Source organism: Haemorhous mexicanus, chromosome 1 (assembly GCF_027477595.1).
Source record: "Haemorhous mexicanus isolate bHaeMex1 chromosome 1, bHaeMex1.pri, whole genome shotgun sequence".
NCBI classification, from domain to species: domain Eukaryota; kingdom Metazoa; phylum Chordata; class Aves; order Passeriformes; family Fringillidae; genus Haemorhous; species Haemorhous mexicanus.
In genome coordinates, this window is record NC_082341.1 from 29,046,500 (window position 1) to 29,073,128 (window position 26,629).

At 37.2% G+C, this 26,629-nt stretch overlaps 1 protein-coding gene across 2 annotated transcripts in view; it reads right to left on the minus strand.

The window, feature by feature from the left end:
• AGMO (alkylglycerol monooxygenase) overlaps positions 1-26,629 on the minus strand; it is a 187,925-nt gene that overhangs the window by 145,562 nt on the left and 15,734 nt on the right. For both annotated transcript variants that reach the window (XM_059839402.1, XM_059840254.1), the window contains exon 3: positions 22,521-22,672. In XM_059839402.1, coding sequence (XP_059695385.1) covers positions 22,521-22,672 — 152 coding nt within the window. The remainder of the gene's footprint in view (positions 1-22,520; positions 22,673-26,629) is intronic.

The window sequence follows — 26,629 nt, forward strand, 5'->3', positions numbered from 1 at the left end:
CAGATAATATGTCCTTCTCTGTAAATTTCTTAATAAAATAAAAAGTTGAACTTTTTCCCAATCCTCCCCTCCTGCTTAAGAAAATGCTCTTAAATTTATTTCATTTATTAAGATTCCATAAAGTGTTTCTTTCACAGTAAGCATTCCTAACAAGTTTAGTCCTCTGTGCTGGGAGGAGAAAGACTCTTTTCATGAATACTCAGCCAAGGGTTCCTGAGAGTTAATACTCCCACTCTTCTTCTTTGAGTGTCAAGGGATTTTTAACATCCGCAAAACAGACAGGAACTTGGGTTTCTGCCTTAGGAAAAGAATGGATATTTTTTTCACCACATAATAATCTGCTGTGCAATTACCAATAAGAAAGGAATATTCTCTGCTATAAACTGAACAATGTGCAAGAAGCATTTATTGGTCATTTACTGCAAAAGGCATAAGGAATTTAAATTAAGTTTCGAAGTGAACGTAGAAAGCAAACAACATAAAGAAACCCTGAGCAGTATACAGTGCAAATTATTTTAAATTATAAATAGAAGTCTGTAATATGACAGAGTATTGAGACATCGCAGACTATATTGTTCACTTTTATAAAATACTGATGACTAGTAGATTGTATTCACTGTATCAACTGCCATAAGATCTAAGTATAACATGTTCACATAAAAGAAGCATTAGTTTCAAATCAGCTCTGTGTGGGAGCATTTCCTTTCACAAATCCAGCTGGAGGACAGGGCCTTTATTAAACTAAAGACTACTGCTTCCAAAGTTTAATAAGACAGAAGGGATGAAGATTCTGTCCCTGCCATGTCCATCTACTGTGTACAGAAATGGGGGTTAACCTGTCTTAAATTAAAATGTGCTGCTTTATTTTTTTTTTGGCTAGTGGGAGAGTAGACCACTGAAGCAAATCCTTCACATGATGGACAATTTTAACAGTAAGGGAAGAAGTCAAAGTAACATTGACCCCACACAAAAGCTGTTATTTTGCTCAGAGGACATTAATGGTACTTTAATATTTCATAATAAACTCATCCTGAACACTGAGCAGTTGGAAAAGTCATTCAGAAATATATGCACATGCTGCTATCAAGCAAGAACCTGGCAGTTGTAAAAGAACTTTCATGCTATACAAAACCATATTTTTCTCTCTTTGACCCATTTTACATATACAAAAATGCTTTTATAAAATCACAAATTCCTGAATCAGCTTACCTTTACAAAGAGAATATTAGCAACTATGTATCTGCGTTCATTAATTAAAACCACTTCCAAAAACTTATTCGTGATTCTGTGCAACATAAATTTTGGAGGTTGCTTGAAGGTGTGTTCTCCTAACTCACAGCCAAACTTTTCCACAGGCAGTTAAACAGCAGCCAGCCAAGGATGCTTTCAGAGGGGGCATACATTCCTGCTTAAAGCAACAGAAATCACCTAGTGTGAAGACTTTCCTAGGTGACCATAGGCTGTGTAGAATTACACAAGCTAATTCACAGTTAGCTATTTGGCATATTGCAAACCAAGACAGCAGAATTTAACACAAACTAATCCTTTTCTGTCAGAGGCTTAAAGCTTGCAATAAAGTGTTTTTCCATGGCTATCAGAAACAAACCAGACAGGTAAAGGATGTATCCATGAGCAGCAGCTAGTTCCACATGAGCAATTACAACAGAACATAGTCATTCTGTAAGAGAGAACATTCTTCAGACCCTCACGGAAAGAAGCACTCTTTAAGTTCTTCCCTGAGGACATGAGAAAGTACTACTGTTCTCCCTTAAAAAAAACTTTTTTTTTTTTTTAAACAGGAGATATTGATGCTCAAGTCAAATCTGGATCTATAATTATTCTTTTAACCCTCACACTGACTCAGGATCACAGTTTGGGGTCAATCCAGTGAATTAGAAAATTTCATCATATTCTGGCTTATCTCAGTGTACTGATTTATCTCACCTTACAAGTTATGCCACCAAAAAGTAGAGCCAAGTGATTCACAAGTTCATGTCTTCCAAGACGGGTCCTGAATATGTGACTGACAAATCATTTTGGTTTGGCAAATGGAAAGTTCTGGTTCTGGTTTAAGAGATCTTCATACTGAGGATATCACCAACATAATTTTAAAAAAATCTTGTTTCAAAATTAAACACTATTAAAAATATGTTGAAAGAGGCTTTAAAAAAACTAGAGCATGAATATTACCTAAAAAATCTTTAGGGATTTTCTATGGCTATATTTTCATGTGTGCAACTCAACAGTTGTAATATTTAGTACCAACTGAAGCTAATATACACACAGAAAATCACAGGGATGCTCTCAAAGTGTCAGGATATTGACTATCAGAAGTTGTTTTTCATTCAACAGTTGTATGACTCAACTTTAAAGAGATATTTTTAAGAAACAATACATTTTTTTTAAGGCCTAGTGGCCTTACCCTTCATAGTGTCTAAAGGTTTTCATTTGTCTCAAGTAAACATTTTATAATAGAAATTATTCCATATATTTATATTGTCACAAGCATTTAAAAATAGCCATCTATTAAATGTGCGCAGGTTCAAGAACATTTTTTCCTACAAAGATGACTTTTCCATACTTCCTCCACTATGGCTGGATGTAAAGTACATTACAAGTCACAGGGCAGTGAGGGAAAGGCCCTCCCTCCCAAGCCAGCAGGGAAGTGCTAGAGTCTCAGCACATCCCCAACAACATTTCCGTTGACCTTTTCCACATGTAAACGAGGCTCCAACTCAAAGGACACCCTAATCTCCCAAGCAACAGCCGCAACCCTCCGCAGTCCTTACTTTGCAACACTCACAGCCTCTTGCCTAAAGATGTTTGGTAAGCTATAAACACCATCCTAAGAAATGCAGCCTTTCTTTGACATCCTTTTTTTTTCTCCACCGCTAGGTCAGCAATGTTTGTACTATTTCTTCAGGTCACCTAATTTTCAAATTTCCAAAGTGCTTGGAACTCTGAACACTGGAAGGGTTTTTCACTTGACCGATAGAACAAGGAGAGTTTCTCTACTGCACTAATATCTCCAGCTCTCAGATGTGAATTGCAATCCTTGCCAACACAGTCACACACATAGCTATACAGCTAAAACAGATACGGTTAAATATCAGCTTTGTGTAGCAGCTCCTCTCAAAATGGTGCTCTTTCCATAAACTTACATACCTTGATAAATAATTTTGGTATCTTAAATTTTAAAATCTAGGATTTGGTATTTGAACTATAGAAAGATTACCGACTATTTTAAAATTAATATTATGATTGAACATTAAATACATTCTGTTAAACCAATTTTGAATTCTACACATGTTCTTTTAAAATGTCAGTGCCCTCATCACATCCGAGATGCTGAAAACCAACCATTCACTGCTGCAATTACTCCCTGAGCTCTGCTAGGGAATTATACTCCCAGCAAGCAAATGATGAGCTACTTCTGAGATAGTATTTTTATTTATGCTTCTTACGTTACCTATATTCAATAAAGAAAGTGTAAAGTAAATTGCCCAGTACTTCATTTCTTCAGCTTCTTAAAGATGAATAACTATCTTATTTTGTGCACCCTGTATGGAATTTACACCATTGGAAATCATGCTCCTACAAAAAACGACAACAAATCATGCTCCTACAAAAAATCGCTTCAGTCAACTAGAAAATTAAAGATTCACTTTTTAAATGAGAACAATGAAAAACCTCTCATCTAAAACCCCTATACTCCTAAAAACAATTAATCTTTTTTAATAAAAAATCATGTTTTCTATTGCCAGGATCATGCCATCTAATTGGAAATCTGAAACTGTGAGACAACTTTGGTTCTTTAATCCATCATATTTCCATAATGTAAACGAGGAACAGACTTCCTTTAGAAGTCAGCTTTGCTTTTTTACCAGATACTCTGGAAAAAAACTAAATCACAACAGTAAAAGAAGCATGGATTATAATTTCTCAGAACTTAAAACCAATATATTAACAAGTAATAAAATAACAGCATTAAATTTTGTTGCAGGTTTGTATTCAAAACCTCTCAACAACATAAATTCTTTTTATGTTATCTAAAAGCATAAACTAATACTTAGTTCTCTTTAACATCTAGTAAAAATATAAGCATTTAAACCTAGACACCTTCTCAGAAAACAACAGCTTTCACTTTTTAAGATTTAAGAATCTTTAGGGGAAAAAAAACAAGAACAGGGAGGGCATTTTGAATCAAAAAAATATCCCCATTTCCCTGCTAATTTCAATTCTAATCATAGTAGCAGTCTTGCAACTTACAGTAGCAGTGAAGTTGTAACTCTTCTGCACATTACACCTGGACACTTCCTGTAGCAATTTGGGTTTTAAATTAACGATATATGATAATATTCCTAATTTGAAAAGGTTTCTCCTCATTAATCTCTCACCTTCAATTTTTTAATATTCTTTGTTATTATAGGGTATTCCAGAAGTGTTTTGTGTTATTTCAATGGTCATCCATTTGGGTTACAGCACTGCAGGCAGGGGTACTTATCAGAGGAAAGACATTTTTAAGAGAAAATTGAGACTTTCCTTATTTTTTATACAATCCTATAGCCATGACATAATTTTTTCTTTTAAGTTCTTAATCCAGATATAATTTCATGAGCCTTCGCTTAATATACAGTAAGAGACCGTGTTCAATTTTCAATTATTTAGTAATATTATACCTCACATACACACAAAATCAAACACGGCTAGGTCGGCTGTAGTACTAACAACACAATCTGCTTTGAAAACACAGCCCTCACACTACTATTGTTATGAAATTTTACTATCCATGTCACACCACTAGATTTATTTGGCACTTGCAGTCATGACTTGTTCTTCCGGAGGAATTCCTCTATAATTGAGCATTAGTTATTGTACCATTAAAATGCAGCGTTTCCGTAAATTTTAAACAGATAACAGCACTTTCTAGCAAGTGTTTTTTTAGATACAAGTTTATTACCTAGTTACAGGGAGGAAAAAAAAAAGTTGGCTAAAAAAGTTTTTCCTTTTCTAGTTAAAATAAAATAAATGAGGTTAACAGAAAACATCCTGCCATTGCTCCCAAAGGAATATTCCCCAACTACAAAATGAGTGAGGGCCATTTCTGCAAATGTAAATATTTTAAAATCTAATGCAATAATAAACAGTTATACAACATACATTTTCTAATGTGATCTTTTGTATATTTATACTATACGCATTGATACTTTATAAGTATTTTTATCTATTTTTTTCATTTGTGGGTTGATGTTCAACCCTATTAACAATGGCAATGGTCCAGTGACCTGGTAGAAATATGCAGTGGGCACAGATTGCTTCAGCTCCGGGGCTTACTCATATTTCTGATGAGGAGTGGGCCTGTGCAGTTGAACTATTATTTTTCCACAAGAATGCCAAGAGACCTGGATGAATAGGCTCCTTTCATTATGCTCTGAAGGAAGAGGAAGACTAAAAGGTTCATGGCGAATTTTGTCCTTGCATAAACGTCAGAAGAAAGTAAGGCTCCATGTAAAAACATTTTCTTTACAGTCTTGGCAAGTATTTCCCTAAGAAATTCTGAAGAATTAAGCTCATGATGTCAGACATACTTTAGTGAGTATGAAGGATTAATATTTTGTATCTCTCTGCTGATCTGCTCACCACTATGGGAACCCGAGGCAAAAGTAACCTTTTGGTTACTTTAACCTCCCCTTAAAGCAAGGTACAGAATCGTCATAACTCAAACCCTGAGTTTAGGATGCTGATTGATCAGAAAGACTGGCCCTTAGGCATGCAATGCAAATAACACTGCTTGCTGAAATCTTATTTCCATCCAAATATACATGCCAAAAGCAGAACAAATCCCTCAAAATCATTAAGAGGGCAGAGGATTTACTGGGATTTTACCAGTAAATTAACTTAGTCAACATTGTAAAATTAGGTGTAGAATTAACAATACTAATTTGCATTGCAAATAATATTCTTGTTTATATGAATATATATATGTATATATCAAGTATCAGATTGCAGTATTATAAGTATTTTTTACTAGATTGTAATTAGCATTACATCATGCCCTCTTTAACAAAATAACATGTAATGGACAACATGTAAATGCAGTGCATCACCCTTGTGGATTATAAAGAACTCATGGAGTTACTCTCAGTTAGGGATAGAGCAGTAATTAAGAAGAAAAAAATAATGATTTTTACTTTAAAATAAATACCAATCTCAAAATAGTTTACAACTGTGAACTCTTTCAAAGTTTAACATAGCAGTCTATGGTTTAAATTTCAAATCCTTAGAAGTATTACAAACAAAATTGTATAAATAATAAGCAAACAAAATAATCAAAGGTGAATTGCCTTGAGAATAACATCAGGCCAACAATTAAAGCTGCTGTGGTTTAATTTTGGGAATGAATAGCTATGCTCTGGACTACACTCTCACCCATTTGACTGTATTAGCATTTAGCATTCAAAGCCACTGCCAATACAGCATTTACCTGAGTCAAACTTAGGGCCTGCAACACTTTGGCTTCAATTAGCATTCCAAAGCTCTCTTTGGAACAAATCACACATACAGTGAATTTCTTCCTGAACTAGGCATCATTCCTTGCATTTGTATTTTAGTTGTCATTACTCAGTAGCTAATTCTGTTTTCTATTTCTTTCTGTGTCCTCTGGCACAGTTTATTTCTGACTTTACCTCTGTTGCACACTACTTCTGAACCACATGGCAAACACTTGCAGCAATGATACAGGTTATACAAACATTCTCTACCAAAGTTAACAGGAGTCTAGTAACCCTTTGAAAGTTTGAGATTACTGTGCCTTTCACTATTAAACCAATACCTGCCAACTGAACTTTCCTATGTCAGTGTCTGACATAACATAGACACAACAAGCACTTTAAGGTTTTTTTCCTAAAATAAAACAGTTTTACTCAGTCATTTTCAATTTGACTCTACTTTGGATATACTGCAATCAAATTAATTCTGACAAAGTAATAGAATTTGTGCTGATGTTTGGATGTGACACCGTCAAGGAAATCTGTGCTGCAAGAAGGAAATTTAACAGCTGCTTCTGGAGGAAGCATCTTTATCACTGAGTCAGAAAGGAACCAACTGCTTAGCATAATTTTCAAGGCAGATCCTCTGTCACAGGCATCATCACTCAGTTGACGTGTAAAAACCATTTATAAATATTAGGAATCATCTGGCATTTTTCAAAAGAACAGGAAAGTTAATCCTGTTTCCTGACTGAGTTCTGTATTGCATAATTACATTCTGACTACCTAAGTTCCCCTGCAATTTCAGTTAATTACAGCATTATTCTTACTTCCTGTCCTAAAATTATTTGTGTAGTAATCATATCCTACTAGAGTGGAAGATGAAGTAAGCTCTGTGAATTATTTTGATTAATATGTAAAATGTTGTGCTATCATCTCACACAAAACCCCACTACATACTGGATATTATTTCCAACCAAAAAATAAGTGTGAAACTTTTCAGCAATTACATTAATGCTCAGTAGCCCACCTCTCAAGGGATGCTTGTGTTACTTGACTAATAAAGATACATCTGTATGTAACCAAAAAATGTTAGTTCAGCCTTTTATTGAACATAAGAAAATTTAAAAATCCTAGACCTCTACACAGAGGTAAAAAGTATAAAGAATAAGATACATAATATACATAAAAGTATAGCCTTTTATTACTTGCCATTGCCTTTTCCTTTATGACAGAGTAGAGTTAACAGTGTAGAGAGCAATTTTACCCAACTCATCCAGTAAAAACTACTACTGCTAGTTCTGAACATTGGAAAATCATTATATTTTCTTGGCAATCATAAACTTTAGAAGAGTAACTATTTGGGAAGCAACAAGAATATTTTCAGCAGACCACAAAAAGGGCTGCCCAACTTTATGGTGAAGGTATATCTCAGCTATTACAGGTGTTAGATGCTATTCTTAGTGTCTAATATAAAAAAAAAAAGACTTCATTCACTTTTGGTACAAACTCTAATTTTGTAAATAACAATAAGCCCTCTAACAGCTTCTATAGCACAGGGTTTTATCCCCGAACTATTCCATACAGTAGCCATAAATCAGTCCATCATAAATTTCCTTACTCCTCCTAAACTCATCCTGACTCTGCATAAATTCTTCTGTACTGCCTCAATGCCTACTGTTTTGTTTCACATCCCTCTTTCTCACCCAGCAATGCTTTCAAATTCCACTTGCACATATTTCCTGTCTAAAACACCCCACTTTTCCTGTCCTTGGTTTCTCCTTCTAATTGTTGTGATAACCAAAATTTCTTAGTGCTTCCACTGTTGTTACAACTTAAAAACCAACATTTTTCTTAGTTGCAAAAAACCACCTTACAACTACTACAAAAATTATTTCATTCCAAGAAGCAAAAAACCCCCAGAGAAAGTGTGTCCTATAAGCACAAAAATCAAAGCCAAGGAAAAATATTCTCAGAATTATTTCAAAGCCAACACCACAAAAAAATGTTTTTGAGAGAGAGGATGATATTGCAAGACCAGGCAACTCATGAAGATAAACCACCATGACATGTTTGAGAAACTACTAGTTTGAGTAGCAAATCTGAACAACATTGTCAGTCTGTTCTCCTATTCCCCCAGCTGTAAAAGGAAACCACTGCTGCAAGTGGTGGCAAAGTCCAGAGCCCCTGCTCTGGACTGGGAGTTGTGCTGCCAAAGCTGCAGTGATGGGCTGGGGTAGCTTCCAAGTGCCACCTGGTTACTCAGCCTTTAGCTGAAGGGCTTTTTCCCAGAGTCTAGCAATTTGGTCTCTTTTCATGGGGAGCAACAGCTATCTTAGAAGCAGGGTTGAACTCCCAGGAACAGAATTAAACCACTTCTATAGTCACTTTTTATTCATGGTCACTCTCTATCTCTCTCTCTTCTGAACACCTCCCCTTCCCTCTTTGTACGCAAAGACTCAGCAAGAATTGCATCTGGTGATACTTCAACATTCTGCACTTTTTAACATCTTTCCTCGTCCTGAGCACATAACACTTTCCAGCAATGTTTTGAGCATTACACAGAAATTGAGACAAGTTATTTCTACATCCTTGCAATTTCCAATCTTCAGGTCATGCTCCAGAGCCTATTTGTTCTCATCCATGACTGAGAACAAATTAGTAAGTCATTGAAGAAATTAGGTGTTGTAAATCCTGTGACTTCAAAACAAGTATTTGGAAAAGCTCTTTATGTTTTCTAAGGAGGAAAAAGCTGGCTCCTGTAATTATATGTCTGTTATTTTTTCTAATGTTTATAAAAAGGCAGAATGGGAACACAAAAATAAGTCTACATAAGCACATGAATAAAAACCCTTTCAGGTGCTTGCATTTAAAACCATAGGCAATGCCAGTTAAGTGAATTTACAGTGCTAGAACATGCTGCAACACTGCCTTCCCAGGAGAAGAATAACCCTGTTTAAAAGTTGATGGGGGGTTTTTCTTTGGGTTTTTGTTTGCTGTTTGTTTTGGGGGTTTCTTGTTTGGGTTTTTCATTTTGTTTCGGTTTTGTTTTGGGTTTTTTGTTGTTACTGGTCTGGTCTGGTTTTTTGTCGTTGTTTTTAGTTTTGTTTCCTAAAGTTTTGCTTTCTGCATGCTCATTTTGGAGCTCCTAAGGAATGGGGAGTTCACATAAATGAGTTAAACACCTCCCATGCACTGAAGCAGTCTCCAGCCCTCAGGAGATCTTTAGCCCAAGGAAGTGGAGAAATATCTGGCCAGCAAATTTTACATGGTGAAAGGGGCCTCCTCTGCCTCACTGCGAGTGTGGTGGCAAGACCCTCTTATCCCTCATCAACAGAGGAAAATCCCTTCCACATTAAGTACAATTATAGGCGAAAATTGGCTGCCAATTTTTGAAAATCTGTCACTTTAAGTTTTAAGGGAGGTGGTTTCCGTTTCAATTTTAAATATATCTCACCCATATGGGAATAATACACAATCAAATCCAATATTTTTCCTACTGCCTAGCAGCTAAGTTATTTACTTGACTTTAACAAGACGTTTCTTTCCTCTTCTCAAGTTTGAGAGCAAGCACAGGCTGAGATGAGCTGTGCTGCTGTATTAGCAGGCAGCCACTTCCAACTATTTATTTGAAAAGAAGATCTGTATGTTAGGTGGGAAGGGAGAGACAGTGTAGGCTGGGGAAAGAGGGGAGAAAGTCAAGCTTTGCATTCTTCATTGTCATAAATCCTAAGTTTGAAACATGGGAAAAGAAAATAGGAAACTTTTAGTGACTTGACACACCTCTATCCTACTGCTGGAAAATTAAGACAGTTCCATAAGCTGCATCTCCCCTGAACTAAGAACAATGCAAAAAGGGTGCTAAGTTAGTCATGCAGACATAATGGCTATTTAAAAAATGCCACTTGCATGCTGTGCCAATCTGCATGTTCAACCTACATCCGTTCTTAAGACACTACATTGAGGGCAAAATGAAGTTTTATTTTGAACTGTTTTCCCCCAAACCGTGGAAATAAAAATATAGCATGTTTACTATTTACCACTTCCTTCTCAGGAGACACAGGTAGAGAATTCATGCTTTCCAAAATGTAACCTTACACATCTGGCCAGCAAACATCTGGATATTTATCTTCACTCATCATTTCCTTCAGTAAGTCCAAAAACTGTCAGTTGTTTCAGCTGAGATTCAGCCCAAGGGAGTACAAAAAAAAGTTACATCCTTCTTTTGTCCAGGTTTTATAAACTGCTTTTTTACCTTTTTCCCTGGGATATCAGTAAGTATAAAAATAAGCAGTCTGGATTCCTCTGACTGTGGTTTTTATTCTGTGACTATGAACTTCTTTAGTCACAGGGTGCATACATATGCAATTGAAGTAATAATACAGTCACATCTGCAATGCATGCATAACATCCTACACCTTTAAACAAGCTTTTATACATATACACACACACACACACACACACACACACACACACACACACATATATATTACATACTCAAATCACAAGTAAGAATACAGAATGATTTGTGAATAGCCTATATAGCAAAATTTATACCAATTAAACTTCAGACAGACAAAAATCAGAAAATGTATAATTAAGTAAAAAAACCCAAAACTTCACCTTCAGAATTATTGTAATGGAAGCACTGCCTTTGGTCTGAAGGTTCCAGCCTGAAGAACTCATCCCTGAGTTAGTCCCTTGCTCTGCCACTGTGCTAGGAGAGTCCTATATGCTTATGCTACCCTTCCCCTCTTTTACAGAGGGGAACAATGAAAGTCAACTCCATTGCAAAATATTTGCAGTTTAACTATAAAAAAAAAGCACACAAGGGACTAAATTATTATCACCAAAGACAGATATTGAGGAAAGGAAAATGTGAATAATTTCTGAATCAGCTTTTTTTTTTTACTGTTCAGTAATTTAGACCCTGCTGTATTTGAAGTTTTCATAAGTCTGTTCAGATATCCAATCTGAAACTGCTTTGCAAAAATTTTCAGACAAGAAATAAAAAATTCAAACAATGTACAGAGTTTTTTTGAATTTTTTTGTTTAGCTGAGGTTGTATACACTGCTTCCCAATAATTTCTCTGAACCAGCTTTACACTTTCCAGCTTAACTCTGCTTGGTGAAGTTGAAGTGCTTTTACAAGAGAGGCAAACAAAATAGAAAAAAGAGTAAAAATTATTATGGCTTCTTAAAATTCAATTTTTTAGTATGAATTTATTGTATATGCATACTGAACACTTTGCATGTTGTCATTCATCCCATAGGAATGCTGCAAAGTGTTCCTGACTCAGATTCATTTTAACCACATGGTCCAAGGGAATCTGCTAATGATATAACAAGCTTACATACTAAATTCTGCATTTCTCCACAATATTTTTAGACATATTTTTCAACTTTAAATCAACCAAAAAAAGCCGCCATGTTAAAGCAGCAAAACAACATGTATGATAATAAAATCATGTTAGGATGAGTGGGTAATAGACATCAGAAGAAGAGCAAATGTGGAAATAGTAGGAAAGAATTGAGTGTTGGCTTTGAAAGGTTCGCTCATTCCTGCTTCACATCCATTCTAGCCAGTGAACAGCCCAGGAAGAGTTCCTTTTTTATATTGTTTGGGGATTTTTAAAAATATCTTAAGCTCCAGTCAGAAGTACATTAAGTTAAAAGACAGCTTGGGGTGAAAAACTCCTTTTATTTTTAGTTCTGTAACACAGTAGAGGTTACCATATTTTAAAAAATATAAGATTTTATTTTTAGATCTACAAAATTTTAGGATCTCAGTAGCTGTATGTACTAAAATTAAAAATAAAATACAACAAAGTATAAAAGCATGTAAAATAGATGTTGCACATATAAAGCATATCTTTACCTTACACCACTGTAATGCAAAGTCAATAAAAACCTACCTTTTTGCCTTAATTTAACAGGCCAGTTTCCAGGTGATGGAAGCCATGAACATGACATCATTGATGTCTGAAATGATTCCTTGTGAAAACATGTCACATGCCATAGTGTTACTACAGGCTGAGAGTTTGCACTTCCCTTTCAATACTTAGCAATAGCTTTGACCCTTCTGAACTTACAAAAATAAAATGGCAAGGTATGCTTATAATGACAGTGATATTTACGATATTTGCTCATTATATTGACAGGAATTCTTCTAACTGTATAGAAGTTAAAAGTAGCACAGGCAAATCTCTCCTGTGTTTTACAAGGTCACATGTCCAGGTTGCACTACAGAGTCTGAAGCAATAGCCACACCATTTTGTCAGTGTGTGTAATGTCCTCATCAGAAAGGCTGAGAGTGACCACAGTTTTTTGAAAAGGAAAATTTTTAAGGGTTTCTGGATAATTAGTATCTAGATAGAATAAAGAATTCACCTCCTGGACCCCACAAAATCCTACACTTCCTCACGCATGCATACCAATATTGTTTGATTAGTTGCAATTTTTGTTTCCCAGTAGCAAAAAGAAATTTCTTCTTCCCATGCAACCCTCAAAATAAGTAGCCCAAAGGCCATTAACTAGTACTTAAATGCAAGTACTTTACAAAATCCAACTATAAAGACCATAAAGCAGCTGAGTGACTCCTATTTAAGATACCTGTCTTTCATACAGCTTTATACATGTGAACCTTTAGATATTTTCTCTCAACAAGATGCTGACATTCTATTTCACACCTCTTCATTTATAATAAAAAAGTAATTTTACTTTTAAAATAGTTAGCACTGATGAATTTATTCAGGTTTGACATTTACTGATCCTTGAGAAAAATTAATTGAGAAATAGTGTCGGTTATTAAAAAAAAAAGTTGTGCCAGAAAAGGATTTACTGATACTTTTAGCTACTAAAAAAAAAAAAAAAAGGAAAAAAATCTGGTTGATAATATTTATTAAGTTACATCTTCCACCAGCATGCTATCAATTTAGATAGAATGTGATGCAGTAAAGATTGCCTTTCCTACACTCAAAAAGCAGTTTTGGCAGTTTAAATACTTTATTAAGGCAAAGATGCATTGAAGGAAACATACATGCAAAGAGCATTGCCCAGATACAATAATGTTTTTTCTCCAGACACACTTTAAATGCTAACTGCCAATCTTGAAATGTGAAGTATTTAAAATGGCAATGACCTCACTAGATTTTTTGCAAGCAAGGAAAACTATTACAGACATCGAGCTTCTGGAAACTTGAGTAATATCCTGAAAGTAACAGCTTGCCTTTTGGGGCTTGGGATGGAATGCACTTTTATTCTGGGTTAAAAAGGCATTATAAATTTCTTATTGTTCTTGGTCCTAATACTGTAGAAATGGGATATTTTAGCCATGTCCTACCAGGGAACAGAAATGTGATTCCAAACCCTTCAGAGCAGCACATCTGCCCAGAAGGATTGCTGGGTCTGTGTCACCAATTCACGTGTCCCAGCCACACAATCACATATGTGCCACAGGAACCACGTTACCTTTCCCTGCGTGTAGACTGTCAAGAGGCTCCAAAGATAAATTCTGCACAGTTTGAAAAGAAATTTCAAAAGAGCTCTGTGAAGTTGCATCTTCACATTGCATATTAGCTAAAGTGCTGCTTCAGAGTGGAAATGCGGACACAGTGTTCTGCTCATTTCTTTCTCCATTCTAAAACTATACAGACTGATAGACAGCAGTAATGACCAGGCAATTTTTACTAGCACAGAAGGAGAAAAGACTTCTTTTTGTAACAGAGAAAGCACAAGCATCTCAGTGGGCTATCTGTTTCAGCAATGCCTTTCATTCCTTTAGGCCTCTGCTTCTACTTTAAAGCTGTGACCTAAAAATAATTACCACTGCTGGCTGTTGGATGAACTATATGGGGTGTGCTTTTACTCAAAATCTAATTCCTTAGAATCACAGTTTCACATCACACATTAAAAAGAGTTGTTCTATTTGGTACCTTTTACTACTGATCTGCTGATTTCAACAGATTGTACCATGGAGGTGACACAGTCCTCTAGCAAGACAGTGTGCAGAGCTGCTGTATCATAAACTGAGGTGGCATTTCCAAAATCACTGCAGTCGGTTTTGCTTTGAAATGAGCCTAGATTAAGTGATTTTTTGCAACTTCTTCAGGAAATAGATATTAACCTTTAGCTGAAGTAAGTAACTTGATTTCAAATTAAGTCAAGGGTAACAGAAATATATATTCTCAGGTGGGCTTTCACTTACATGTGAAATACAAGTTTCTAGCATAAGATATACATTCAAAGTTTATGACAAAAAAAAAAAGGAAGAGAAGATAGACAAAGCTGGACTTCTCTCCTTGAATGAGTAGTTGAACTACCAAACGTACAGTTCTCTCTCTTCAACTTATGAAGTCACCTCATAGAAGGTGGTTCTATAACATTTAGGAAGCCAAACAATGTACAAGAGATCTATTTCAAACCTTTTTTCAGGCAAAACTCCAGTAAGATCTTCAAACCATTCAGAAGAATTAGCTTCTTCTCTTCCACACTAACTAACTAACTACAAAAAGATTCACTTTAAAACTTGGATAATTCACATTTTACTTTATGTCCTGTAACACCTTAAAAAATACAAGTGTTATGCACCATTTCATTGGTTTTCAGCAGAACACTTGAAAAAGAGTATGTCAAATGAACTGTTTCCCTGCACAGTGAATTGGATGCTTTTGTACTCACATCTGCACTCAGATGAAAAAGATTTTTTTTTTTGTGTGTTAAGAATTTGAACACAGCCTAGAGGGCAGCAATAGCCAAGGATACGAATGTGTGAAGACAGCTGATTTTTTGAATGGCCAACCCATGCTAATTTATAACAAACTTTCTTCTCCCACTTCACCACATTTTCTAATGTTTTAGCGAAAAAGCATGTTGCAAACTTGCTTTTGTACAAGCAGATCCAGAACTTTTTCCTTAATCTGTGCACTCAGGAAAAACCCAGGCACTGCAGGTTGGAAAAAGATGAAATTTTACACTCTGGACACCCATAAATCTAACTAATGCATATATAGAGAGAGAGCCTCTAAAATACCAACGTATTATGTAAATCTTCAAAGTAGGAAAATACATACACTTTAAAAGATTATTAACCTTGTGCTGGCCACTTTCCCAACCATAAAATGACAAACAAGGAAAATAGAGGAATAGTTTCTTTTTCATTTTGGACCGGGGACCTTGCCAGGTCTTTTCATGGTGGGAGCTTGAGAGAAGATGAATAGTGCTGAGAGGAGATGGAATTAGCACCTGAATTTTGGCATAAAAATTGTGTCATAATATTGTCATCTCACACTTTCATTACCATGTATTTCATTATTTTTAAGATACATTGTGTCTGGAATCAGGAAAAAAAATAAAAAAGATTGCTTTTGTACTTTATCAAGGTCTAATTCATAACAGTCAGGCCTTTCTCTCCCAGCAACCTGCAGGGGAAAAAAAAATTACCAGATATTTACAGAAAACCTACAAGAATCGTGGCAAGCAGACTGTTGAACCCAGACCATGGAACTGAATTCCTCACCTACAGCAACAATCCATGTCCTACCCTTCACTACACTGTATTCCCACTCCAGACCACATCCTACAGCAGCTAGAAAGAGTCAAAAATCCCCAGCCAATCACTTTTGTCTGACGTCCAACCTATTGGCAGATTTGTTACTACCATTATTCTTAATTATCTCTGACATTTAAAATACTTAGAAAATCCATTCACCCGTAAATGTCTTTAGGATATTCAGAAATTAAAACTAAGCAAAAACTCTCTAGTGGATTCCCTCTTATTTCCATCTTCTGAGCTCTTCAGGTTACAAAGAATTTTCAGAAAGTCAATTATTATCTCACCATGTGTAAAGTAAAACAGGAAGAGGGTTTAGTTATCTGCATATGCCACAAATTACCAGACTAAATGAGTCAACCTCACCTCATATCAAGACATTATTCTTGCCACTACACAAGAAATCAGTCTTTCAGACAACAGGAACTTGTTATGAACAATAACAACCTGAAAACAATACAAGCAGGCTACTATAATTTTATGGGACCACAGACATTCCATATCAGGAAGTTTCATTGCAGCTGATGTAGTTTTCAGGTGAACTTTCTCAAGAAAATGTATGTTTTAATATGAAAATGAATGGCAACATCTTGATTTGCAAAGATTGACTTTGGTCTTCTACAAATTCAGTGTCCACTCAAAAAAATTAAAAGGCACATAGTAAAGGAACACCACTTCTTGTGAAAACATAAGAGAATGGTAAAAGACAAGTTAAAAAAACCAAGAATATAAAAATGAAAAAATTATGTAGTTTATTTATAGTCAACTTGAATGGCAATGAATGAGTCATAATCACTGAACCATGCACTTATTTTCAATTCATGTTGTATTGTCTTCAGGTATTAGACTAGAATCAATCAGAAGATGGAATAGAAAATATGACAACCAGCTATGACAACAGCTTTTGCTATTTTTGCAAGGCTAGTAAGGACAGCATTTTAGTATCCTGCTCCCACAAACCCCTTTAAAAAATAAGAAAAAAACGACTGACAGAACAGCAAAAAAAATGTTTTCTGTACAATTCACAAGAATAGAATATTTGTCTCTTAATGATTATGCATCAATTCCCTTTGCAATCAACACAAGTTGTGACAAGAAAAAGAGCAGAGCCTCCTCCAGTCACTGACAGTTCCCAACCGGGGAACTGGGGTGAAATTAAATTTGTTTCATTTTGGATAATCAATATTGTACTGAATTTCTAGTTAGGTAAACAACAATATTTTCCCACATGCAAAAATAACCCTAAAAATACCACCACCAACCCTACCCTCTCCCCTCCTTGGCATATAAAAGAGCATCAAAATTTGCTGTATTTCTAGAGGAATACAGATTTTCCTGAAAAGCAAACCTCGTAAGAAAAGTCAGACATCATTTTATTATAATGAATTTCCCATAAATCCAAACCCCTGTAAATAAAAAATTACTTCAATATAGTATCAATTGCTAATATAATATCTACGTAACAAGTCCATGCTAATATACTGAGTTCAGACATTATAAAATGCAGATGAAAGAGGCACTTCAAAGGCTCTAATGGATCAGATAAATACAGACAGTACAATCATATGATTTCAATACACCCTCCAAAAATTATCAGTAAATATAGATGGTGAAGAGACTTTGAGCCTCTGAGCTGTGTTTTCCTCTAACAAGGTTAAACTCATCTCCGCATGCAACAACAAACACAGTATTGCACTAGTGTCCAGTAACACATTAGGATTATCATTACTACACAATACATATATAATTATCAGAATGAACAGGACTGGGCTTTCCTGTTGCACATTCCAGTTGTTTTAATGGTACCAATCTTGAGACACTACCTGTGCCGATTTATCCACTCTGGCTCCTTATAAAACAACGAGTTACCTGCCTGTGCACTACTGACTCAGAAAATTGTCTGCTCTCTCTCAAGTCTCCACTTAATCCCAGAGATTCTCAGCTAGCACATCTGGCTTATGTCCTGTTCTGTGGTTAAATTGACCCCTATGACTACTGAGTTGAATTGTTAAGAAAGAAATGCAACACAACCTTGTTTTTAACATGGTTTATTTCAGTGATCTTAAGCACACAGTCTCCATACACGATATTTTTTTCAGGACTGAGTGGGTTGTGAACTGCAGCATGGTGTAGGAAAGAGCAGCCAGAAACTTCTGAAGTCAGTTCTGCTGCTGAAGGAACTATAACAAAAGATGCTCACTGGGAGAAGAGGCGGAAGAAATCTAAGTCATGGCTAAGAGAAACACCCATCTAAAAGAAGTTCTTTAAAACAGGAGCTGAAAAATTCACAAAACTTTCAATTATTTGAAGTCTTAGAAAGAAAAATTTCTCAACATCCTCAGCTGAGACATATTGCCACAGTCTGAGGTATGGTCTTTTGAAGGACAACGCTAACATTAGTTTTCAGGATTTCTTTCTTTGTCCTCTGACCCTTCAGAAGCTGGACTTGGCCAAAAGGTCAGTCTTGTAAGGTGGGAAAATCTGAGAAGCTTGGAGTCTATTGCTCTACAATACACCTGGTGTAGAAGGCTCATTTCTCATCCGCTATAAATAAATTCAGAATTATTAAGAGACACACCATCAACTTGAAATTTTATGTAGCAGCTGGGGAATCTGCTGAGGATATACTCATCAGCTGAGGTCTACTTTATGACCTCAGATGTAACTCAAACCATCAGCTCATATTGGCTCGGCCCTTCGCTGACAGGGACCATGTCACGTATCCTGCAGGGCGGCTGGAAGCCTCCAGCGGACAATGGGGCGAGCGGCTGACACCGGCCAGCGGGGTCCAGGCAGAACAATGCAGCTGCTGCGGAGGTTGGCCCTGCTGAAGGAAACTCACTTCTCCCAGGTTGTCAGAGGGGAGGGACGCTGAAGCAATGGAAATTCCCCAGCAGTAAAGGAGAACAAAAGAAGAGGTGTTGGAAGCTGCTGTTAAGAAGAGACAGCTTCCAGGGCCTGACAGAGGAGAGGAGATTCCCCCATGACAGAAACACACTCTGTTCTGCAGGATGTGATCCTCCAGGAAGTGTAGATTAAAAACTACTCTCTTACAGACCACCAGAGCCTTGCAACCCCCCACTGTTCCCCACTGGAGCACAGGGCTGAGCACACAACTGTTGCCAAGGGACCTGCTCAGGCCAGGGGTGGCCCTGGATCTAGCAGAGCCCCCCACACCAGAGCTGGGCATCCGCAGCCGCGACCTGGGCTTTGCACCAGCACCAGTGTTTCTGCATGGATCTGGAATTCTCTAGATTTCCCCCCTGTGATTAAAAGGTGTGGCTGCTGAAGAAATCAGTTTACAGAGCTTCCAAATTCCTTACTGCGGTTGTTATTTGTCTGCAACAGGAGTATCCCTGAGGCCAGGGCGCGGGGAGGGCGTGCTGGGGCTCAGCGCTGCTCTGGGACCACCAAATCCCCCTTACTAGCAGGACTAACTCTACAAGGTCTCTGCACCTGGAGAGGAAACTTGAGAAGTAATCCATATATGATAGATTAAAATACCTGGTAAAAATCCTTCAAACCCACACATATCCTTCCATTAAAAAAAAGTTTTTAAAGTAAAACCTGTGATTGTACAGCGTTTTTTAGTAGTACAGCCATAATGGGTGTTTTTACTGAAACAAAGGGAAAAGTTACATTGATTTATAAATTCATTAAAATGCCACAAGAGCAAGGTCTAAGTAGACCCGTTGACTGCCATGGCCTTTGGATCAGACCCAGAAGAATGCTGGAATAAGTGGTGAAGCATTTTATTTTCTAACCTTTCAGTGGCTACTGCAAACAATGGAAAATACAAGTACATACTTAGAATAACTCTATCCTTTGCAAAATGAGATCACACCTAAAAATACTTCCTTTTGTTGCTGTATAACTTCAGTTTAGGCTAATAGCTATTACATGCATATAGAGAAGAGGAAAAAATATCTCCTCAAATGCTGGGTAAAAATTTTATATTGTAGGGTTAAAGTAGGGTTTCTCCTACAGAAGAAACTTTAAAATCTGTAGTGATTCAAGACAATTTATAAAATAGTAGAATGAAAATTCTGGTTATTCATGGACAACATGAAAAAGGTAGTGAAAATGCCACGGGATTGAGTTACCAAATTACTGCTTGCAGCCAGGAAAAGCTACATGATGATGATAATTCTTAGTATCAAAATTATATTAAGTTCTAAGAAACAACTAAAAAATGTATCTGAATTTTAGTTTTTCAGTTTGAAACAATCAGAGCTAGCCCACACAGCTTGAACTTCCTGGGATATACATGTGCTATTAATTTTTAACTTTGCTGTAGGATCCAAGCCTGAATCACCAGGCCCTGTCACTTTCTAGCGCAAAGGTGTGTTTTGTCTGCTTGTACCAGCAACTTTTCCAGTGCTCTTTCTTCTCAATTTGCCAAGATATTTTTCCTGACTTTTAAAAACCATCTCCTTGAATTTCCTCAGCAACTTTCAGTGCAGCTGACTTTCGCAGCTGTGTTGCTGTGCTACAGATTTCATCATTGTTTGACCAGAGAAGTGTGTTGGTTAAACTAAAATCTCCACTTCGAGTGATTTTCTACAATTTTTCATCAGTTCCCTGCTAAGCAGCACAGATCTAACAGTGAAAAATATTTCTGTAACCTGAAGAAGAGTAAATTAACATTTATTGAGTAGCTCAGCACTGACCTTCTTAAGAGAAGCATTTTCTTACAGCTTCTTCAAATCCATTACATATAGAATTGGCTTTTTATTTCTAAAACACCCATTAATTCCAAAGTATTCCATCAAAAACAAAAACAAAGAGCAAATGCAAAGTTGCTGCAGAAACAGAAATATATCCATTGCTTTAGAGAATGCAGAGATGACCCTGTTCCCTTCTCTGCCAGTGGGAATTTTACCACTGGCTCCAGAGAAAGCACAGCCAAGCTAGTGATTTTCTAACACTTGAAGGCAATTATTTTTATTTTAAAACACAGGAATAGCCTCCTGCTCTTATGCAGTTCTTAGCCTGAGGCTGTAGCCCTGCCAGCACTGTTAATGTCATTGTTTGTGAAGCGTATTCCCAGTCTCTGTACACCCACGCAGGGCTCCCAGCTCCTGGCCGTGATGTCCCCCTCGACACATTGTTCCAGCTCCCCCTGCTTCCTCGCCTCCCGCCCCGTCCCCCACCATTGTTATCCCTTTACACCCACCCTGCATTGTTCTCACACCCGCCTGCCATCCCCACCTGGGAGGGACCCTTCCTCTCTCCCACTCCTCGCAGCAGCTTAGGCTCCTTTCTTACCTACTTCCATATATTACACTGACCTGCTGGCAGCAGAGCATTTTCCCTTTCTGAAAGCACATTACATAAAGTACCATTACTATATCCCACAGCTTCTGCAAGCTGTGGGCACTCAGCTTTGAGAAGCCCAGTCCAAACCATCTTAAAGAACAAAAAGAATTTTATTTCATTACTACAGACTTTAGGTCAGGCCCAGAGCTAGGATTGATAGAAAGTATTATTGCATTTTCAGATACAGTATAAAAGGCAAGAGCTGATATTTGTTTTCACTAGGGAACAGAAATATGTAATGAGACAGACATATATGGACAGAAATGGCTGACACGATTTACACAGGCTCCATTATTTTGGCCATCTTGTTTTTTCCTGCTCTCTAGTTTGTACACCCACCAGATTCTTTTGAAATAGTTATCTGTACTTTGCTGGATTTTTCATACAGGTATATAGGGATATTGAACTCAATCTCTCAGATGTTGTATTGCACTAAATAGTTTATTTAGTTGTTGTTGTTGCACTGGTGATGGGCAATTTCTACTGGGCATGTTGGGTCAAGTAGATGGGTTTTCCCCCTCCCTCATTACATGGTCTCCCCCTCATATCCCTCCCCTGTTATACACATGGTTTGTCCCATAGGTAATTCGCTCCTCCCCAATGGCATCCCATTGGCTCCGGTCCTCTCTCCCCCACCCCCATCCCCTAGGGTATAAAACCTCCTGTGGGAGAGTTCCCCGCCCTCTTTTCTACCTGGGTGACCCCATCACCTGTGTCTTGCACCAAGCCAATAAACAAGATACTTGCACCCACGTGGAGAAGAGCGCCTCTCGTCTTTTACCTTCGTCTACGCGGGTCCGTGTGGGCTAGGGTCTTAAGCTAGCCGGATTGGACTCATATAAAGCCCAGGAAAACCACGGATTACCACACTCATGTACTCGCTATTTTTTTCCTTTCTTTTTCCATGATATTTCACTCTCTCTGTTGAACTGCTTTCAAAATGATACTCCATCCCTTCACAACATTGTGTTTAATGTATAGAGTATGATGCATTAACTGTTTCCCATGCTAAAAATTTATCTTTGCTAACCCTTGGGAAGAAGAGCAGCTATATATGTTTAGAGCAGATCAAGTATTGTAGAAACAAAAATGAATACCTCACTTTATTAATAGATATTAACATATTTTGTATGTTCAAACACGAAAAACTTGTTAAGTCTTACCATGGCTCATGCGATGAAAGCAGTAGTATGCAAAGTCCACACCCAGAAGTGTCAAATACCATGTCCATGGAGAGTCCCAAGGCAGTTCAAAGAGTCTGTAGTTATTCCATACGTGTATGTAACTAATTAACTCAATACTTCTGAATAAAACACTGAAATAGAGATCCAAAAATTTTTATCAGTAATTTTGTCAGTTTTTCTTTCAGAACCTTTTATATATTAACAATTTATCAGCTGGAAATCTTTTTACAACACATAAAACCACTCTCCAAGTTCTTCAACCTCTGTCAAGTGACACTACTATTGACTTCAGTGGAACCTTTGCTTAGTGTCTACAAGGTTTCTAAAACCAACTCCCACCCACTCACCACCTATGTTGCGGCATTAGGTACACTCAAAGGCTGAAGCACTCCTGCGCTCTGCAGGCATTATGGTGTTTCTGTTTTCCCCAAACTGGAAGAAACTCATACTTCGTAACTAGGAAGTCACAAGTGATTGACGAGTAGCAGCAATCGCACCAAAACATTAATGTATTGCATTAAAATACGTTGACCGACCTCTTCCATTACAAGAAAAACATGGAAGGGGGTAGACTTCTTGGAGCAGTGAAATGTTTGATCTGCTCATCATATCGCTTCACTTCAAAAGAGGATAAATGTAGCAGGAGGAGACAAAGACCAGTACCTTCTAAAAGAAGGGGAAGGGCAATTGAATTCTGAGAAAGGGAAAGAAAAAAATAATGAACTTGCAAAGGCAAGGAAAGCCACCAGACAGCTCTCAATGCTGCTGAGTTCCTGGACTACAGGGATAGAGGAGCTAGGCTCAGCACTGAGACCAGGAGAAGAAGGTAGCTCTGGAATGGGCAGGCCAAACATAGTAGTAACTCTCCACAGCTGCTCAGGTTAATACAAATTTGGGTAGCGATGGTTGCACCCTCCTCTCAGCACCCTACCACCTCATTTCAACAATTGGGGCCCTGAGCTACCTCCAAACAAATTACTTTGATTTTGCTAGATGAGATTTTGGGTGAATCAGGAAGCATTAAACCCAGGTTTGAATGGAGAGAGGCTGTAGGCACTGGGATGGCCCAGGTGACAATTAGCTGAGGTAGCTGCAATATGGTGCTGCAGGTGAAGATGGATATATATTTAAACTGGCAATTTTGTAGAAGAAACCAGTCCACAGCAGGATTTGTAGCAGATTCCTCACACTGTCTCCTACTACTCTCCTCTGTTGTGTTGCTAAAAATGTACTGAAACAGTGGTAAACTGAATTAAATCAGCCTCTGAAAAGAAGAAAATGGAAAAAAAGACAAGTAGGGGAAAGATACTAATCATAGAAAAGTCACAAATATCCTTTTTCTATATATCAATGGCTGACATTCATCTCAGTTTAGGGCCTAAGTAAGAAATAACACACACACAAAATGTGGTTCTCAGATGTTATGCTGCTGCTATTCTGTGAAGGGGAGGTAGAAAAATTATCAGCAACACCTTTGTACAAAGTCATGCAAGACTTTAAAAACCTATAAAACATATTCATAGTTGAAGAAAGACTCCTTGATACAAATTCAGGGAGCTTCCAAAGAACACTGCAGATAGCACACCTGTAGACACTACTTAAATAGAAGTGGAAACAAACTGCACATATGTGTTTCAGCCATGCAAAATCCCACCCAATGAAGAGACCAACATCTTTATTTCAGCTTAGCCTCATCTAGAACTTCACCTTACATTGAAATCTGCTGAAAGATTCCCTGTGCATCGCTGTCATATCTGCTCTTTCTTGCCTCAAGTACCACTTCTCATAGATATTTCTTTCAATACTTTTCCTTTTTTGCCTATTTTTTTTTCAGCTAGATTACTTCTGATATAGTTGACAGCGTGGCCAGAAAAATACTAGAATCTGCAAAACCAAAACTCCTTCCCCTTTAAAGACTTTTTTCACACATCTGGAAAACATCCCTGAAAACAATCTGGCCATGCCCTGTCCTTTTGGGCAGCTGCAATGAAACAGAAGGGAAGCTCAGAAAACATGGTTGTTTCAGCTTGCAAGCCATCCCCTGTGCTATAGATGAGCTCTATCTTTTGCTTTATACTTTTTACTCAGGGCTTTTATACACCTGGAATTAGCACCTCTTCCCATAAGTGTTTTAAATAAAGCTAGAAGAAAACACCTTGAGTTTCTGTGGTGCTAATTTCACTATAAATGAAGAAAAAAAGTCATATTTTAAAAATCCCAACCTCCCGATAAGAGCCTGCAAGCATAATAGTATCACATCCACCATTTTATCCTGAGAGCTGAAGCACTGCAAGTAGTTGCTGCTCAGAAGAAAAGAACTAATATTTTTCCACAGCCAGGTGTACATCTTACCTACAACTCATTCCCAGCTTTACTCTAATCATACAAGTTTTTCTCTTGAATAAAACCAAGACACAACAAACCGCATGAAATTTCATTTCATTTTAGCAGCTTGACCATGAAGAATTTCTCTTGACTAGCAAGGACAGGTGTATCTATCACTTCAAAAACAACTTGGCTGTGCCCAGAAGGTGGACCATACACACCTGGAACATGTTTAATTTTCATAAAAGCTGTGTTCTATAAATATTTTTAAAGAAGATTATATGTGTCCAAGCAGATTTTTGCAATTCATCTCATGAGGAATCTGTAAAGTTCAGTATAAATTCTCAATCCATTTCACTACAGGTCAGAAGGGAGCTGATATTATTCAAACACAAAGAAATGGGCATTTCTTAACATCTTTTCAATGACCAGGAAATTTAAAACACCTCTTGCAACATAGAGTATCAGTTATTATTAGGCACTGTTTTCTTACTTTATTCTTCTGCTTTTATTAACATATAATGCCTTTGCAGTACATCCAAAGATATGTGACCTGGAACATTTCCTCCATTTTTGATCAGGTTTCAGTATTTCACCCTCGAGTCCTTTTTTTTTTTCCACAGGTTGAGTCCAAGGTGTAAACCTTGAGCTAACCCTGCAACACATTTTTCATATATGCAATTTGCTCTGCATTCTTTCCTTCATGCTTGAATCACAACTCTACAGCACATAACGTTAGCTGATTACTGTAATTAATTTAGAGTAATCCATCATATTACTAGGCAGTGCTGGAGAAAGAAGGGTTGCTTAACTAAGTATTTTTTTTAAAATTTACAGTGTGATAGGAAAGACCAGAGCTTGCATTCAATTACAATTCCAAAAGTTCATTTGGAGTTTTAAAGGTTTTTATTCCCCCTTTTTTTCCCCTCAAGTACCTTTTTCACTTCTTGAAAATACTAGGAGAACTTAAGAAAACTTTTTCCTCATTTAAATGTTGTAACCCTAAATGTGATGGAAGTGGACAGGTAAGGCTTTTGTCATCTAGTCCAATCCTCTGCATAAAGAGCAATAAATCCTAAAACAGACAGACTGTATAGAAAACTTTATTATATACATTACATAGATTTATCCTCTTGGATTTTGAACAGTGCTGCTGAAAATTTTCTTATTATGTGCAAAGCATAGTTAGGTAACTGTTATGACCTTGAGAGTTCTTGTCTCCTTGTTTCTAACGATCATACGTACTTTAATTAATGGCAATAATATTTGTTTTTAATAAACCATTTCCCCCTTCACCTTCCACTGGGTCAAATTATCACTTCCCCTAATTAAAAAAGTCTAAGAAGGAAATTCTGGGAGATGAACTCTCCATGTGGAAATGAAGATCTACTTATTCTAGATCCCTATGGGATAATGAAAGAGGGAAAAGGTGGAAGAAATTCAATTGGAAGAAAAGGCAGCTGCCCATTTCAAAGAATACAAGGTCCTGTTTTGCTTCCTCCAGCCATAGAGCCTAAAACGACATCTTTAGGAAACTTCTTCCCCGATGCCCAGGACAGTCACCAAAAATAAAAAGGGTCAGAGACAGGAGCTGTTCTCTCTTTTCCAAGCATGGAGGAAGATCTGTGTACCAAAAGTGAACAGTCCAAGGAAACTGCCTCAGCTCTCATGAGTATTGCAGTCACCACCTCACATCACACTGGGAACTGACCTGGTGCCCCTGAGCTAAAAACACAACCCTACAGCTGGACCTACAAAAGCTG